Source organism: Micromys minutus, assembly GCF_963924665.1.
Source record: "Micromys minutus genome assembly, chromosome: 31".
In the NCBI taxonomy this organism is placed as follows: domain Eukaryota; kingdom Metazoa; phylum Chordata; class Mammalia; order Rodentia; family Muridae; genus Micromys; species Micromys minutus.
The window spans coordinates 26,698,313-26,716,264 of NC_137966.1; the positions used below are offsets into that span (position 1 = coordinate 26,698,313).

The window sequence follows — 17,952 nt, forward strand, 5'->3', positions numbered from 1 at the left end:
ATGAAGCAAGAAGCATTTGGAGTGTTCTCAGGGAAGAACAGTCTGGTCAGCACAGCTGGCATATATCCGAGATGGTTATGTCCACTCCTGGCAGTCACTTAGACAAGTCATACAGAGCCTCTAACAGAGAACCGCCTTGCCAAAGCATCCTTGCTGTGGACACTTTCCCACGTATCTTTGAGACAGAGCATCCCTCAAGACCCTTGACTGATACCTTTCCAGCATAGTGGATGATAGAGAATTCTGTTTTGTCCTTTAGCTGCTTGGGCTTCTGAAATTTGGGGTGATTGCCCTGCTCTGAGCACAGCTTCTCCACAAAAGACTTGTCTGTAGCTTTGGGGAACCAGCATTCTTCATCCAGCAGGGCCAGCACACCGGGAGGGTTGTTCTGGGGACATAAGAAGGCAGGGTCACCACCAGGCAGGAGGAGCACAGGCTCACCAGGAAGGGCCAGCCATACAGATTCCACACATATTGTCAAGTGTGGTAGCACAGGACTGAAGCTTTGACATGTGTGCGTCAGAGGCAAGGAGCACCAGTTCAATGCTAGTTCAGCTACAACCAGTTCAAAGTCAGGCTGAGCGACATGCGTGGTCACACACAGGAGCCCTCCTGGCACTGCTATTGCATTTTGCTTATATCTAAGGTAAATCCATACCCTCTTCTTTCATGTCAAATCTATTAACCATTACTCTCCTGTCATAGACAGCTTTCGAGACTGAAAGCAAAAATTAGCAGCACACAATGCTTGCTGATACCTACACTGGGAAATACACAAGACTAAATTCTTCTCTCCCACCTTGAGTGAAAATTGAACTCAGGGCTTAGAGCCAGCTAGGCAAGCCCTCTACCACTGAGCCTGATTTATTGGGTTTATTTTGTATTTTCAGCTCTCATATATACTTTGAGACACTATATCCCAGGCTGCCAGAACTCACTATTCAGTTAACAGGAATCTCAAATCTGCAGCAATCCTCTTGTCTCAGCTTCCGGAATGCTGGGATTACAGGTGTGAGCCATCATACCCAGCTAAGATTACAGAAGGATTTCAAATGAATCCTTTGCTTTGCTTCTTTATAAATTTACCCAGGATTCCTTTCAGCAGAGATTTTCTGTGTTTGAGAGGATTTAAATTAAGGTGTCGGTATGTATCACTCTCCCTGGGGGAACTATCTCCACTTTGAGGACTCCACCACATAGAACAATTTCTTGATTGTCTTCCATAGTGCCTTGCTGGGAGTATCAGTTGGTTTCACTACTGGCCCTCCAGGGGGTAAGGGTCCATGCCCATCTTGTTCATGGTTATAGCCCCAACCCTAGAAGAAGAGGTCCAGCACATGGTGACTATTAGCCTACTATGGCTCTAGAAGTCTGCGATATACCAGTGGACAAAGCACAGACTCTTTGGAAATAGATGAATGGAGGAGAGGAAGAGAAAAATTGGGGTAATTACATCCCTAATCCTAGCACAGGAAGGCCAAGGCAGGAGAATTGTCATAGTCATATGTCAACCAGGTGAGGCGGTATATACCTGCAATCCCCGCACTTGGGAGTTGGAGGCAGGAAGACTCTCAAAATGATCCTCAACTACATAGTAGGTTTGATGCAAGCCTGGGCTACAATAGACTCTATCCCAAAACAATTAATATAAGCTAAAAATGTTGGTTGTAAACATGGGTTAACAGAAAGCATGGCCTAGTTCCCAAGGACTCCATTTACAGCCTTCCAAGACTCTCCCAGAGACACTGTCCACATGGAAAGCATTCTCGAACTACGTGTGTACAAGTGGGCCATGCATGTACAGCGCCAGCCCCTCACCGGCCGCTCAATCAGCTCAATACAAGGCTGCAGGTCCAGGCCAAAGTCGATGAAGTTCCACTCGATGCCCTCTCGTTGGTACTCTTCCTGCTCCAGGATGAACATGGTGTGATTGAACAGTTGCTGCAACTTCTCATTGGTGTAGTTGATGCACAGCTGCTCGAAGGAGTTTACCTGCATATATGCATGGAGAGAAAGGGCAGCTGAGCTGGGTGAGCTCAAAGGCAGAGAGCTCAACTGCAAGAAGCCTGATGACCTGGACCACAGCATCCAGAGAGGTGCAAGACTCAACTAAGACTGTATAAAGTCCAGTATGGCTGACAAAAGTGACCCATTCCCATACCACATTGGTACTGACCTTTTCCACCTTCACATGGTCTACATATAGATGGAGTAACCATATAAGGCATGTTCTCCTCACCATTTCATAGACAGGTTAACTTAGGGAGATCCCACAGAGGACCTCTTTGACACATTTTTCAGACTCTTGCTCTGAGAATTTCCCTCCAACTCATGGTAGTAAAGAACCTGAGCTCAGCGCCCAGCTTGGAGGTAGCCCATTGGCTTAGCTCAAGTGGGCAGGAACCAATGTGACTTCTACTTCAAGATTTGGATTGAAGCTCTTAAAATTGGATGCTCTTTTTTTCTAAGATTGCTAAGTAGCGGTGTGGAGCCTTGGCTCTCTCTCAGCACCCTGAGGGGAGGGGTGTTGGAGACAAGCCAGTGTGGTGGGAAACAGAACAGGTAGATCCCATACTGCATCCAGCTTTGCTGACCTTACAACCCAAACAGTGGATTTATGCTTCTGACATATACAAGTGTCACCTAAACCAAAAACTTCCTACGTATAGTGTCTATCTGTGTGCCTTTCTACAAAATGGCAACATCTCAAAGTCCTATACCAGATGACCAAGACCACAAATATACCTCAAAGATTTCAAATCCAGCAATATCCAGAATGCCCAGGAAAGAGGCCCCCTGCCGATGGGTCTTATCCAAGGCTTTGTTCACGCGGCTGAGAATCCATCGGAAAAGACGCTCATAGGTGGCCTTGGCTAAGGCTTCGATGGCAAAGTCAGCCTGCAGGGACAATGAAGGGAACATGAGTATTGCTAACAGGACAGTGCAGGAAGAGTGGTCAGACTTAGGGAATGACTAGACAGATAATAGAATGCCAGCCATGAGAACCCTGTGGAGCCTGTTCCATTCAAGGATCAATTAGAGGCTATTAGCCCTGCTTGAAAATATACAGTCATTTCTACAGGCCAGATCTCCAAGGTCAGTGATATGTGAAGGACTCTGCTTTTTGTTAGCAGTGTCCTAAATGTTGGCATAGAACTGCAGATATTTTAGTATTGGATAGATGGATGAGCAGAGGTACAGGTGGGTGGGTAGAGGAATGGTAGATGGATGGCGGATAGATGAATGGGTTGGCAGAGGAGTGGTTAGTGGGTCAATAGATGAATGGGTGGGTGGGCAGATGAATGGACAGACGGTTGAGTCGATGTATGGATTTATGGGTGGGTGGATGGGTGGTTGGTAGTCAGATTACTATTTGGATGGACATGATTGGGTGGATGGTGGATGGGTGAGTAGGTAGCTAGGTGGGTGGATAGATGGACATGTGGGCAGATGGATGGATGGTAGATGGATAAATGAGTAGGGCACGTTGTGTATATAGGTTGGATAATAAGTGGATAGAAGGTTTGCAGCATAAACAGCCACAGCAGCATTACCTGTTCTTTGGTCTGAGCTTTCTGCACCACATCCCGTCCAACTTTAATGCGTGGGGTCAGGATGGCTCTGGTAAAATCTGTCACATTAATCCCCACAAGGTGGCAAACTTTCTGAGCAGCTGCATGAGAAAAGAAACATTTTAGCCATGCCATCGAAGAGAACAGGTGCCTCTGGGACTAGATGATGTCATCTCTACTGTCCAATCTCGCTAAAGAAAAGAAGTGTTCATGCACCCATGTGGCGGTGCACACCTGTCATACCTGCCCTTGGGAGATGGAGGCGGGAACATCACAAGGGCAAGGTCAACTCTGCCCACACAGTGAGTCTGAGCCCTGCATGAGCTATGTGAGACACTGCCTCAAAGAACAACAGGTAAAGAAACAGAAACTGCAAACAAAAGAAAAATGGGAAACTAAAATGTATTGATTCATATATGTCTATTCTGGTCATAAACATGTGGCTTGTTATATTACTGTATATATATATATATATATATCTGTATTTAAAAACTTATTTTCAAAAACACACGGAACCATACCCCAGCTGCTTCCTACACACAAAGATTTGTTTGTCCCATGGGGATATGAGGGTGCAGATTGTACTAAAGTTCAGGGTTCCTCATTGCTTCATAAGCTAGTAATGTCTCTGGGTTCTCGTGGCAAATTGGGTCCTATTCTTGCACCACATTTGGGGTGGCGGGTTACTACACAGCACATGTTCAATAGGGTGGTCTCTGGGGGCCCCCAAACTAGAAACCTGATATTTAGCTACCATTAAGAGTAGTGGGAACCAGGTGAACCTCTCAGAAACAGAAAATTTCAAGTATTTTCAAGAAAAGTGTCCAGAATCAGCGGTGGGAAATCTAGAGGATGGGAACCAGGGTTCCGAGTTAAATGAAAATTTCAGAGAAATAACATTTTATAGCAGAATCTCTTTTTAAAGGTCTTAGTTTTATTTATGCATATGTGTGTAGGCACACTTACTCATGGGTGCTGAAAGAATGGTGGATATATGAGAGCTGGAGTTATGTGCAGCTGTGAGATCCCTGATTGGGGTGCTAAGAATCACGCTTGGGTCCTCTAGAAGAGCAACAAGTGCTCATAACCTCTGAGCTGCCTGTCCTGCCCACGGGAACATTCTTGTGGTGGGAAGTGCCATGGCTTGTCTGAAACCTGGGTTTGGTTGGACTGACTGCGCTTTATCTGAGCCCTTGGTCTGCAAGGAGCTTGAGGCCCGGCTCCTCAGCAAGACTGTACCATACGCTGAGCTGGCTTTCTTTCTTCTGTGTCTTAAGGCCTGGCAGAGTACAACTATTTAGGAAACGCTTATTCAATACACAAAGCATTGGAGCGTTCAGAAGAGGTGAGCCACGAGGGCCCACTGGGCTGGGAACCCTGAGCTGTAGGGTCTGCAGCCATGGCATACCTGAAGGAAGAGGCAGAGAGCCCCATAGCAATGGGACATATTCCCAGGACCTGAGTGGATATCTGGAACTGAGATGGTGCCAGCCCTGTGCATGCTGATGCTTTCCTGTATAGAGACCTCTGATAAAGTCTAACTTAAACAGTAGGTACCATGAGGAGTTACCAACAGTAAGCAGGAGTAGGTCAGGTAAGCCAGCATTGTGAACCATACCTGCCATCCTAGAACTTGGAGGCTGAGGTTAGAGAACTGGGAGTTCCAGGCCAGCCTGGGCTATCCGCTGAGGCCCTGTCTCCAAAAGAACTACTACTAATAAAGTAACAATTACAGTAACAACAAATGGCATAATTATAATGGTGTGTTATAATAAAAGTCACACAAAGGTGGCTTTTCTCTGTGGAACTCTCTCCTTGTGTTATACTTTTAGCTAATGCCACTGTAGCCATAGATAGGGGGACATCTGTATCACCTGTGCCTGAATGTGACCTGGCTCCCTATTCCAAAAGCTATCATCACTGGGAAAAGTGACAAGTACCTGTGTTATCAGGCATGGATGCCTGGTCTGTGTTTCGTTCCTTCTTGAAGACAATGTTTCCAAGCTGAAGGACAGAGGACACTACCTTCAAGATGGCTGAAGTAGAGAGAGAAGGGTGGATTAGTCAGTAACAGCCCAAAGTATTTTGAAAGCGTCAATCTAATCATCACTGGACACCCAGAATCAACCAGTGTCATTCCTCTGTAGACCAAGTTCTGCATTCTTGTGTCTGGACAAGATTGTCTGACTCCCTGGCTTGCAGGAGAAGATGCTTGGATGTTGGAGCTGAGTGTTGCCAGGAAGTTGCTAAAAGCCCTTGTATCACATGATGAATGGATAGAGTAAATGGTGGATGAGTGGGGATGGGTGGGTAAAGAACGCCTGGGGGAAAGGAGGGTGTGTCATTGATCAGTGCTAATAGACCTAATTAGACTGTGGAATCAGTCACCAAGAAGTTGTCATGTTTCTTTGGTTCCCAGGCCAAACTATAGGTTTTAATGTCTTCACAGCAGATGACCTCATGCCAAAGGCCCAGACATAGTGAAGAGGAGGAAGATCCAGTTGCTAACTGCCAACCTACCCCTAACCCTACTCCTCTTAACTGTGACGCTGTCATAGACAGGGTACTGCTAAGGGAGTTCTCTTTTATACTAACACCCACAAAAGGAACTGAGTAAACTAAGAAGCACTGCCCTTGAGGTCCTCGAAAGTACAAGTCTAAGCTAGGTATTGCCAAAGTGCCTGCCGAGCAAGAATGAACCATCTAACTCCAGCTCAACCTTGCCGAGTCCAGCAGAAATCCTTGGCAGAAAGCATCTCTGTACTTCCACAAGATGTTTAGCAGCACCTCACACTCACCAGTAGATGGCAGCAGTGCCCACCTCTAGAAATGTTGGCTTAGGTTTGTCTTGTGGACATTGATTGTGGTACATTTCCCCACTTTCAGACAGATCTCACTGATTAGCTCAGGCTAACCTTAAGATCAATCCTCCTGCATCACCCTCTGGGTGCTGTTTACAGGCATGTACCACCATAGAAGCGTGGTAACCCTTGCTCTATTTGTGTCCTAACTGTTCCATCATTGATTTAAGTCTTCCTTAATATTTTCTTTTTCTTTTTTTCAGAAACAGGCCTTTTCTGTATATCCCTATTGATCTTGGAACTTTCCTTGCAGACAGCACTAGCCTAATGCTCCGAGACCTGCTGCCTTTGCCTTCCAAGCGCTAGACTCTAAGATGCGCACCTCCACCTCGCTTTATTCTGCTCTCGTCTGTTTGCGTTGCTTTTGTTGTTGTTATTATTTGATGAGACGGTTTTTCTCTGTGTAGCCCGGGCTGACCTGGAACTCAGAGAGTTTTCTGGCTCTTCCCATGTGGTCCTGGGATTAAAGGTGTGTGCCTCCAAGCATTGTTTGCTTGTTTCTTTTTGTCTAGACATGTCTCTATACCCCTGTTTGCTTGAGTTTATTATAGAGCCCAGGCTGACTTCAAGCTCACAACCCTCCCAAGTGCTCCATGTGCCACTGTGCCTGGCCATTTAGCCTTGCTTTCCACCCAGTTCCTGACACAAATTATTCAAGAACTTTAAGAACCCAAACCTTTATTCCTACGAGCAAAAGTAGGGTCCCAAGTGAGCCCCAGCAGCAGTTTGCTGTTTATTCTTGGTCAAGCCTTTTTGGTTCTCTGCCTCAGTTTCCTCATGGGATGCCATTGGTGGAGAGCTTGTCTAGTCTGCAGGAAGCCCTGGCTTGATTCCCTGCCCCACATAAAGCAGATGTGATGGTATGTACCGGTTATCCCAGCACTCAGGAGGGAGAGGTAGGGAGATCAGGTGTTCAAGATCAACACAGGAAGTTCTGGTCTATCCTCAGCTACATGAGACACTGTCTCAAAAAGTTAAAGTCTTGCTTTGTTCTCTACGACTTTCCCTTTTAATCTCCTGTGAGTACTAATACAGATGCCATCATTGTTCCAAAACACAATTTAAATGGTCCCATCTGTCCCCATTTACAGGGGCAGATAACAGTAACTTTTATTAGTCATCATTTCACTTTATTCCTGTTTTTTTTCTTTCATTTACTGTTTGAATAAAATACATTGAACATCTTGGTATCTTAAGGGGAGAGAAGTACATGGCCAGGACCCACTGAAGTATTTAATATTGCTTTGTGTTTTCATAAAACTTGATTAGGAGTCAAATTGACACTTGTCTCCAAGAAGATGCATTAGACAGGAGTCCATGACCCTGGCTGCTGATGGAGGTCCTTGGCCAAGAGCCACAGAGGCCATACATCTGTCCATGCTGGCCTAGAACCTTCTTTTTCTGAACTGTATCCTATAGGGACCAGCCCGTCCTATGATCCTCATTGTAGCAACTGGATATTTCTGAGACCCCAGAAGGTATAGGAAGAGAGGCCAGTTTACCACAGTCGTGCCCTGGTTAATTCTGAATGCTGGAGCTCATCTGAGCCAGAGGAAAAGTGTTTATGGAGCCACAGTACTGAAGTCAGCAGGGGCTGAATGTGCTTCAGAGCCAGTCATGAAATGATGCTCACTAAATATCAATTCATCAGCACAACTGAGTTCCCAGAAAGAGCCTTGCAGACCCCGTGTCACCTTATTCAGGACTGATGTGTCCATATTCAGTCCTAAGAGCCTGCTCTTAGCATCTATCTGTCCTGTGGTCCTAACATCGTAGGTAGCCATAAAATGCACATACCCACCTAGAGCCACCAACCCAAGCTCGTGAGATGCCACTATTTGGGGCTATAATAGAGAGCCCCTCTACACTTTGGCCACAAAGCCTAAAGACTGTAAGAGTTGTGATACAACTGCATGCTGTCAAGAAAACTACCACCTAATAGGGACTGTGGTATTGAACAATGGAGGACCAGAAACCAGCTTTTAAGGAAATTGTGAGTCCTTAGAACATAGAACCTGCAACCCACATGTCTGAGTTTTCCAGTATTGGATTGATTGGTTTGCTTTTGGCCTATCCTCCATAGGCTTATCTTCCCAGATCTTGGTCCCCAGCTAATGGTGTTATTTTGAAAGTCTCTGGGTGGGGCCTGGCCTGTGGAAAGGTAAGGGCAGTTCCTTCCCTCTATGTATCCTGCCTGCTGTGATTTAAGAGCTCTGCTATACATTCTCACTGCCATGGTCTGAACAGTTCCACCATGCCTTCCCTCCATGATGGAATGATGCCCTAGAGACCATGAGCCAAGATAAATCTTCCCTCTGTCCGGTGTATCATCAGGGTACCAGAAGTAACTAACACAGAGTGAATCACTTTTTTGCTTAAGCCAATTTGGGTCAGTTGCAACCAAAAGACCTTTTCTTCAGCCACTTGTCTAATAAGTCACATGTGGAAGGATTCCCTTTTCTCTCTCTTCGTTTTTCTTCTCTCCCTCTCTGCCTCCTTTCAGAAGAACCCAGAGAGTAACCATGCATCCTGACAAGATGGGGGCCAGTAAGGAATCCCCCAGCATTACAATCCGGTTTAGATACAAGGTATGAAACTCACCTAGCTGTTCCTCATCATTGAAGCCCATGATGGACATGGCCTCCAGTGTCTCCTGGAACATCTCATCATCTTGTGCAGCTGGGATGGGCACAAAGCCATTGGATAAAAATGTGTAGCTGTTGAAGCTCTCCAAAAGCAAGTCACCTACAAGAAATTAGGAAAGTGAGTTAAACATGGAGACAGGTCCTAGCAACATCTGGGCCATCGCCACCTCTCTCCCTTCCTGAAGGTCTGGACAGTTAAACTTTCCCCATATGTTACTGTGTGTAGTTCTCACCAGCCAGTGCTGGTCTCATATAATGGTGTTTGCTGTGTACTATACACAGGCAGCTAAAATCCAGCCTAGTCTGTACTACTCAACCATAGCCCTTAACATGGGGTTGCTTCAGCTTAGTAAGGAATGTGTCTGGTCTGAACTTCCCAAAGCCTTTGACTCCAAAAACAAAGTTAAAGAGTTAGATCATCTTTTTAAACTTATGTATACACATATATACATACACATATATGCATGCACACACACACACACACACATGTACACAAGCACACATGTATACACATACAAACATAGCTTTTTGTAGTTTCGAAACAGATTCTTACTATGTAACCCATGCTGGTACTGATTACTTTCTGTGTGCTAGAATCATAGACATTCACCGCCATGCCCTGTGAACCTGCGTGTTATCTCTAAACCCAAAATCACACATGCACACACATTTTTAAAATTTACTTTAGAAATAAGTTAGTATCTAAAGCAATAGAGAGTGGACTGAGACGATAATAGATTTACATATTCTCAATCGTATATTATGTACTGGCTTGTGTATAACAAGATATATCAGGACATCAAATTTACGTCTGATATACTGAATTCCTACTCTGGTACATAAACACTTAGTCTTCACCTTTTATCTTACAAGCCTGTGTCAGAGGCTAACAAATCTGGCCCACCGGTTGCCTTTGTAAATAAAGTTGTGTTAAAACAGGGTTGCCTCAATCTTCTTGTGGGCTCTCCCACTGTAAGCAGCTTTAACAAAAGCAGATGGTCTCAAAGTTTAGGATGTTTACTATCTGGCTCTTTAGTAAACCTGCATGCTAATCTCTTGTGCATATTATAATGTCTAATAAAACTTGCTTGTGTCTAGCTTGCTGGCACATGCCTGTAAAGCCTATAGGTACAGTGTTCTAAAGGCAGAAAATCTCAAGTTTAGGGCCAGTCTGGAAGGAGACTGTTGGGAGTGAGTGTATTCTGAGCCAAGCAACCTCAATCTTGTGGAGTTTAGCTGTTTCTTCTTGCAAAAGGATCATTTTAGTCTTGTTGACTGTTTATAGTCTCTCATGGAAGGGTGGAGAGAGTCATGAAACTCTCACCACAGTTTCTAGCTGCTCTCCATTGTATGCAACTCTTACCTTAATGTGGCCTTGGGGAGGGCTATCCCACATAGGCCAGGAAAGCCTAGGAGAAAGGGGCTCTTATCCTTGCTGGTGAAGGCTTTCTAGGGGTGGTCTGTTGAGGGGAAGAGCACTCAAACTCAATCGCTTCCCCAGAGTGAACCTGGGTATAATCTTACCTCTGTTTATAGCTGGGAGGTCAGGAGAGGGGTAGATGTACTGTGGGAAAGAAGTTTGGTAATAGTGTCTCAAGGGAAAAAAGAAAGATTATTCTGAAAAAAGTCACCCTCTTTCTCTCTCTTTGCATTTATATAGAGCACCTGTGTGTTCTCTGGTGTGTGTGTGTGGGGGGGGGTGAAATTTATATTAAGCCTTTTTCAATCACCACCTCCTCCTCCTGACACACTCCTTATGTCACTGAGCCCAGAGTTCAGAAATTCAGCTAGATTAACTAGTCTGGGGGTATCCTGCCTCTACCCTGTGGGTGATGGGTTATAGGAACGCCGAGATGAGTTCCTTTATGTGGGTTCAACAGATCTGAAATTTAGATCTTCATGTTTATGCAACCAGTGCTTCTTTATCCAGTGCTGCCTCTCTAATCCCACAAAATTACACTCAGCTCTGCCGCACAGTTACAAAGTTTCAAAGCTCAGCTGCTCCACTTCCTTTGCTGCTGTTCATTTTTTATCCTGCCCATTTAAATTTTTTGTCTTACCTCCTTGTTACCCTTCCAACTCATTTGCTCCCCTCCAAGCCAATTGGTGATACTTTGGACATCAGGGAGATGCTTTTCTTTTTAAGCCAAGGTCTTTTATGGGTCAGGTCATCTGGAAGCCACTTGATAAACCCAAGACCAAGGTAACTCAAGCTTCTGGGTTCAGAGAAACATGGGACTAGTCACATGGACTTGGGCCTTTGCCAACACCACCTTATCCGTGGTTTGGAGAGATTCACGGTATTTCAATTTTCCTTTTCCCCCCTCTGTCATCAAGAATACTATTAATGCTGGGCAGTAGTGCATGCCTGTGATCTCAGTACTTCCGAGACAGAGGCAGGGAGATTGCTATGGGTGTTAGACTAACCTGGGCTATTCAGTGAGATACCAATTCAAAGCAAAACAAAACAAAGAAATGCAATTGGCCCTAGACTGCCTTGGCCCCTGGCCCAGTGCTACAGAGCATGGAGCAAAATGCAGCTGGCACTCCAAAAAGGAAGAAGGGTAAACAGCTTCTGCAAGCTATCCCAGGGCCTCCCACTGTGAATTGCTAACTCACTTATCCCCAGCACCCTGTAGCCTCTCTACCAGGTGTTCCAGAAGGTGGAGCTTCAAGAACAATAAACTGAGGAGCTACAGGCCCTAGTGGCCTGGCTGTGCAAAATGGCTGATCACAGCCCTTTCGTAGCTTCCTCTCCTTTCTTTCAATCTTCCTTTCCTTCTTTCTCTTCCCCTTTTTTTCCTCTCCCTTCCTTTTCCAGGTCCCATTATGTAGCCCTTGACCTTGTTTTCCTGCTTCCTCTTCCCAGTGCTAAGATGACAGGTGTGCTTCACACCAGTTCTGTTAATCTTCTTAACCAAAATGCTTAACTGTGGGGCAAAAAAAAAAAAAAAAAAAAAAAAAAAACTAATGAAATCCAAGTTTGTGCTGTTGCCATTAGTTTTCTAACTAACCCTTGTGGGGATTCTGTAAACCCCACTCTACAGTTACCTGGCAACAGCCAGGTATGCTCCGCCCCAGTGACCTGACACTATAAAAGGGGGTGCTTGCCCCTCCTCTCTCCTGGCCTCCTGTTTTCTTGGTCTCTCTCCCTTGCTCCCCCACTTGCCCCTCCTCTTCCCAGTCTCTTCCCCCCTTTCTCTCCCTGTGCTCATGACTGGCCTCTGCTTCTCTATTCCTCTCCTTTCTTCTCTCTCTCTCTGCTCCTACTACCCCTTAACTCCCCTCTCTATGCCCTAATAAACTCTATTCTGTACTATACTGTTGTGTGGCTGGTCCCTCAGGGGGAAGGGATTCCCAATATGGGTCCCCCAAAGGCACCCCCCCATGCCTCGACACACCTCCATGAGCAAATACCCCCCACCTGCCTCTCTCTCTCTCTCTCTCTCTCTCTCTCTCTCTCTCTTTCTCTCTCTCTCTCTTCATCTTTTCCCTAACATTGGTGCTGAAACCTGGGACGTCTCTTTTCTTTTAAACCCTAACTAATATGGAATGCAGATTCCATATTCACCAATGAATGTGTCCCTTTTGTGGCTATAATTTTGATATCCCTTTAAGAGTTTGATTCTTTGGGGCTGGAGAGGTGGCTCAGTAGTAAAGAACACTGACTGCTCTCCCAAAGGTACAGAGTTCAATTCCCAGAACCACATGGTGGCTCACAACCATCTGTAATGGGATCCAATGCCCTCTTCTGGTGTGTCTACAGTATGCTCTTACATACATAAAATAAATAAATTTTTAAAAAGTTTGATTCTTCAACTGTGAGGCTTATGTGACAATTTCCCTCCTCCCCCTCAAATAGTCTAGAGAAGAAACCGTTGAAGAGAGCTGAAGGGTGGCTCTTCACAGTTGATGGCTTCTAGGAGCTTGACCATGCTCTAGTTAGTATGTGGGCAACACAAACTTTTGTGTTTTTTCTTTCTTTTTGTCTCTTTTTTTTGGGGGGGAGGGCACAAAGGTATGTAGGTGGACCTGGAAGGATTGGGAAACAAGTATGAGAGGTGCATTGTTGAAATTCTCAAATAAGCAATAAAAAATATTATGGCCAGAGCAGCTTTTTTCTTACCTGAAATATAAAGAATACATGAAAAAATTACAATAGAAGATGGCCAACTTTAGCATGCTTCATGTTATTATAAATAAAAAGGTTTATTAAAACATATCTTGTCTGTTGATTTATGCATTGCTGTAGCTATTTTTGTACAATGGCAGAGTTGACAAAAATCCATGTGTGCTTCAGAGCAGGAGACAGTAACAATTGGCCTTAAAAAAAAAGTCTGTTTGGCTGGGGTGCAGTTCAAGTACAGCACAGCATGTGCCTAATATATGCAAAGGACAGAACTCCACCCTCAGAGTCAAAAGGAAGAATGTAGGAAGGAGAAATGAGGGAGATTGCACATGCCTGTGATTACAACACTTGGGAGGTGGAGTAGGAAGAGCAGGAGGAGTTCAAGGTCAGCCTTGGCTATGTAGAGAGTTTGAGGCTAGCCTGGATTACATGAGACCCTGTATAAAATAAAACAATAAGACTTGTATAATGAAAGGTCTTGAATTAGCTGCCCCTCCAAATTGCTTCTAAACTCAAAATATAGGGCTGGGTTTTGGGGCTCATGTATAATAAGTTCAGAGGTTGAGGCAGAAAGAATTACAAATTCAAGACTAAATTGGGATACACATCAATTTCTAGGCCATTCAGACTACAAAGTAAGAGCTCATCTCAAAGCCAACAATTAAATATATCTGAAAATGTTTTTCAAAGCAGGGTCTCACTATGTAGCCATAGCTGGCCTGGAATCACTATGTGGACCAGGCTGGCTTCAAACCCATTAAAGACCTCCCGGTTTCTGCTTCTTCAGTGTTGGGATTAAAGGAATGTACCAACCCTACCTAGCTCCTGACAAGTTTTCTAAATGGCATCTAGGCCACTGTCATCTGCTTCCTGCTTCCTTTAAAGACAGATTGTAATTGGACTTAAACAGTTAGTACTCTAATGTGTGACTAATAGCCATCTTCCATATCAAATGCACAGTTGTTGAGGATAACTTAATAAAGGCTACACTCACTCACTGCAGGAGGTGAGGACTGTATACCTGCCTCTTCCAACATTAAATCTTTCCCAGTCACTGGCCCTTAAACCCTCCACAGGACAGACTCACTTTTCATCTTTTCCTTGGCTCCAGCGATCAGATAATAGAAGATGTGGAACGTTCTCTCATCCCTAGCCTGTCGAATAGCCCGAGACTTTTCCAGAAGATCTGGTTGGCGAGAAGTTAAGGGCTCTGGGGCTAGCTTAGAGACTCAGCTCACAACTCAGAAAGTCATTTCCCAAAACCCACTCTCCCAAGTCAGTTGCTACAGGTGTTTCAGGATCTAGGAAGCTCCCTGTAAAGTTACAAGGGACCCGAAAGCTGGCAGAGTTGTCCACTATTTCTGATTCATGGGTCTATATAGGGCAGCTGGTCTCAGATGAACTCTTAAAGAACAAAGGGTTTAGCAGATGTTGAGGATTTACATGTAACCCTGCCCCACAGTACCTCCTGTTAAGCACAAGAAGGATTGTTCCAGAAGGAACTCAAGAGTCTCCAGAGAGGGAGGAGGTTGTGTTTTTCCTGGGCCCCCTCTCCCTCATGAGGCCCCAGCTCAGCAAAGGATACATGTTTCGATGTTGGCACCCACAATGTAACCAGTGACATCAAAGTTGATGCGGATGAACTTGCCCTGCCAAGAGAAGAACAAGTTGATGTGGGCCAGGCTCAGCACAGACCCCACCCCACAGGCAAGTGGGGACATATCAGGGACCCAGTGGGGGCAGGAGAGACTCTGAGAGGACCCGGGACTGTCATAGTCCTGCTGGCTCACAATGAGCATCTGAGCTGGACGTTCTCCTCCCCAGGCCTCCCAAACCCATGCGGGAAACATCAACCACGTCCTTTATGACTGTCTCCAAGTGGTAGGGAGACTGAGGCTGACATAGGTTAAGTGGCCTGGCAGGACATTGCTCTTCAGTCAGTCACAGGCTTTTCTATACCAAAGTCTGGGCTGCTCTGGCCTGAGCATTGAGAGACTGAAATGTTGTGCACACGTGAGTGTGTGTGTGTGTGTGTGTGTGTGTGTGTGTGTGTCCTGCTTTTTCCTACAGGTTCAGGACCTTGTGTTTGCAGCCGTCCTCACTGCTTCATGCTCCCCAAAGCATTCTTTCTGTGTCTGGAGCCACATCAGGATTATTTACTGTGATTCTTGGTACCCAGGTCAGTACTAGGCATATACTATGTGCTTAATAAAAATCAACTGAACAAATGAAAAAGGGAGGGAATGGTCTATATAAAAATGTTCACCAGAATGAGTCTGTGTAGTAGATGTACAGTCAGTATTTGGTAGAGGACAGATGTATGTGCTATAGAGTAGGTACTTAATCCATGCTTTGTTGAATGATGTATTGCATGTATATAGGTGCTCAGTGATTGTTGAGTAAATGCGTGAGGACTGGAAGGCAGAGAGCAAGTGTGGTTGCCTTCTATTGCCTCTAAGTCTTTAGTCAGAACTCTCCCACACTCTTACAGCCTGTGATCTTGGAGGACATGTGACATTAGTCCCAGAAAAACCCGTATGTCTCTGCTACTTACAAAGCGAGAGGAGTTGTCATTCTTGACAGTTTTTGCATTGCCGAAAGCCTCCAGGATTGGATTTGCCTGTAGAAGCTGCTTTTCCAGCTCCCCCTAAAATTCATTCATATGTAGTTATGGGGGACCCCGGAACAAAGCCTGACACAAAATTCTGCTCTTCAGCCACAGACTCTTTCCTGTCCTCAGTCCCTCCAAGACCCCAACAGTCACATCCAGATACACAAAATCTGTTCAAAAGAGCTTTCTGACAGAGAAGATATCAGCTCCTCAGAAAGACTGCTTTCCAGAGACAAAGCATAGTACAATGCTGTGATGCCCTAGGAGTGTGCAATGTACAGTCTTCCTGCTGTCCGTGGCAACACCAGACTTCAGGTTTGTTGTGTCGATTTCTTCAAGCTCAGCCATTACAACCCTCCCAAAGGCTTAAGCATAGTTTTTATGAAACTTGCAGCACTTCATTGTCCAGTCTGGACTTCTGATGTTTCCTATGGAAGATAATTTGGAGGCTCCAAACTCATCAGAAATTCTTTTAAGCAGCTGCAGAACTAAAATTCTTTTAAGCCTCGAAGCTTCATGAGCTCTGTCTAGCAGATAAATGCAGCTGAGACTAAGTGCAGCCTGTCAGGTCCCTCTACAGGGCCCCTGTGTGCAAATGCAATCACGTGATTAATAGTGACATAGAAAGGGCCAACAAAGTAAGCCGTGCCAGGAAGGCAAAGAGGAGCCAAGCCACCAAAGGCAGCAACTACTGCTGGCCTGGGCATCCCCCTGCAATGCAGCCTGTCAATCAAGATGCAGAAGGCCTTGTCTTCATGGAAACTCCAGCCCTGGCTCACTGGAGAAATTAACAAGAAGAGGCATCCATTTTCCTTGCCTTAGTAGGAAAAAACTTAGAGTAATGTCCTCTACCTGTGCTAGAATCTAAAAGTGTACCCGGCCCCTGTCCCCATGCTCTCTCTTCAAGAGTCTTCTAGCAGGCACATTAAACAGTCTTCTCAGGAGAGCTTTAAACATAGAGATGTCATCTGATGCATGATGGGACTGCGGCCAGAGTTGTTAAGTGACTGGGCAAAGGTTACACAGTCCATGTCAAGTAATATCCTGCTTCTTGTATGAGACAAAGTACTGTGGCCCAGCATCTCCCTACAACAGACTAGGTGACATGAAACACTCTGGAGGGTCTCTTTAGGCTGGGACCCATGTGCCAGCTTTGCATCAGAGTTCAGTTGGCATACACAGAGATCCATGCAGGGTAGGTTGTGGGTAGCATAGCCGGGGCCTTACCAAGCCGCCAAAGCTAGTGCATCACAAACCCAAGAAGGTTTCAAATGTCTCAGGTGAAGCAACTGGCATGCAGGAGAAGACACAGGCACAGCACACACATGCACAAAGACACACAGGTGCAGGGGACAGAGCTGGGGCCGGAAGCCAGAGAGGGTAACTTTGCCCTGGCTAGGTTTCCTACTGACCAAGCCAGGGCCACTCTGGAGCCTGATGGTCCTACGATGCTCAACAGATAGGGTGGGGGTACTGATGGTAGACACACTGTGGGAAGTGATGAGGGAGTTTACTCTGAACCGGGGCAATCTATCCAGGCTGGAGTGCAGCCCTAGGGATTCTGGCAGAAGCCACTGGACATCTAACATGCCCGACTCTGCACTCTGGTATTGCCTCCACCCCCACCCATGTATACCATGGTATTTTGGTGCCTCTACTAGTCTGGGGCCAGGAACTCATGAGTCTGCCCTGTTCCCACAACCACTAGGAGCCCGTGGGTGCAAAAGATGCATGCAGGTCTTAATCCACTCGGTGCCTCCCGTCACACCAGGAAAACTCTGTTACTCACGTAGGCAAAAGATGGGCCTTGCTGCAGTGGGACAGCACAGTATGAAACAGAGGTCAGTGCTTCTGCCTTCACATCCACGGCCCGCCCCACGGTGGGAGCCCTGGGCGACCAGCCCCAGCCCACAGCGATTGACTCCTTCTCTTATTCCCTGTGCTCTCTCTAGACTCTCCTTTCTATTCTCTCTCCATGACCCCTCCCTCACTCCTTTACTTCCTTTTGAGACACTGTAGCCAGGCTACCTTTGAACTTATGATTCTGCTGCCTTAGCCCCTGAGTTCTGGGATCACCGGCTCACACCATCACAACTGGCCATTCACCACTTTCTTAGGTACTCAGATATCTCAT

At 45.8% G+C, this 17,952-nt stretch overlaps 1 protein-coding gene across 4 annotated transcripts in view; it reads right to left on the minus strand.

Moving 5' to 3' along the window:
* The window catches only part of MYH11 (myosin heavy chain 11), a 92,753-nt gene that overhangs the window by 34,845 nt on the left and 39,956 nt on the right, over positions 1-17,952 (minus strand). For 2 of the 4 annotated variants that reach the window (XM_080942397.1, XM_080942398.1), the window contains 10 exons: positions 17,608-17,628; positions 15,762-15,854; positions 14,793-14,856; positions 14,295-14,393; positions 9,035-9,178; positions 5,513-5,608; positions 3,555-3,673; positions 2,746-2,898; positions 1,819-1,992; positions 215-388 (listed from right to left, as the gene is read on the minus strand). In XM_080942397.1, the coding sequence (XP_080798523.1) occupies positions 215-388; positions 1,819-1,992; positions 2,746-2,898; positions 3,555-3,673; positions 5,513-5,608; positions 9,035-9,178; positions 14,295-14,393; positions 14,793-14,856; positions 15,762-15,854; positions 17,608-17,628 (1,137 nt within the window). The remainder of the gene's footprint in view (positions 1-214; positions 389-1,818; positions 1,993-2,745; positions 2,899-3,554; positions 3,674-5,512; positions 5,609-9,034; positions 9,179-14,294; positions 14,394-14,792; positions 14,857-15,761; positions 15,855-17,607; positions 17,629-17,952) is intronic. The other 2 variants (XM_080942396.1, XM_080942399.1) reach the window with 1 other exon arrangement.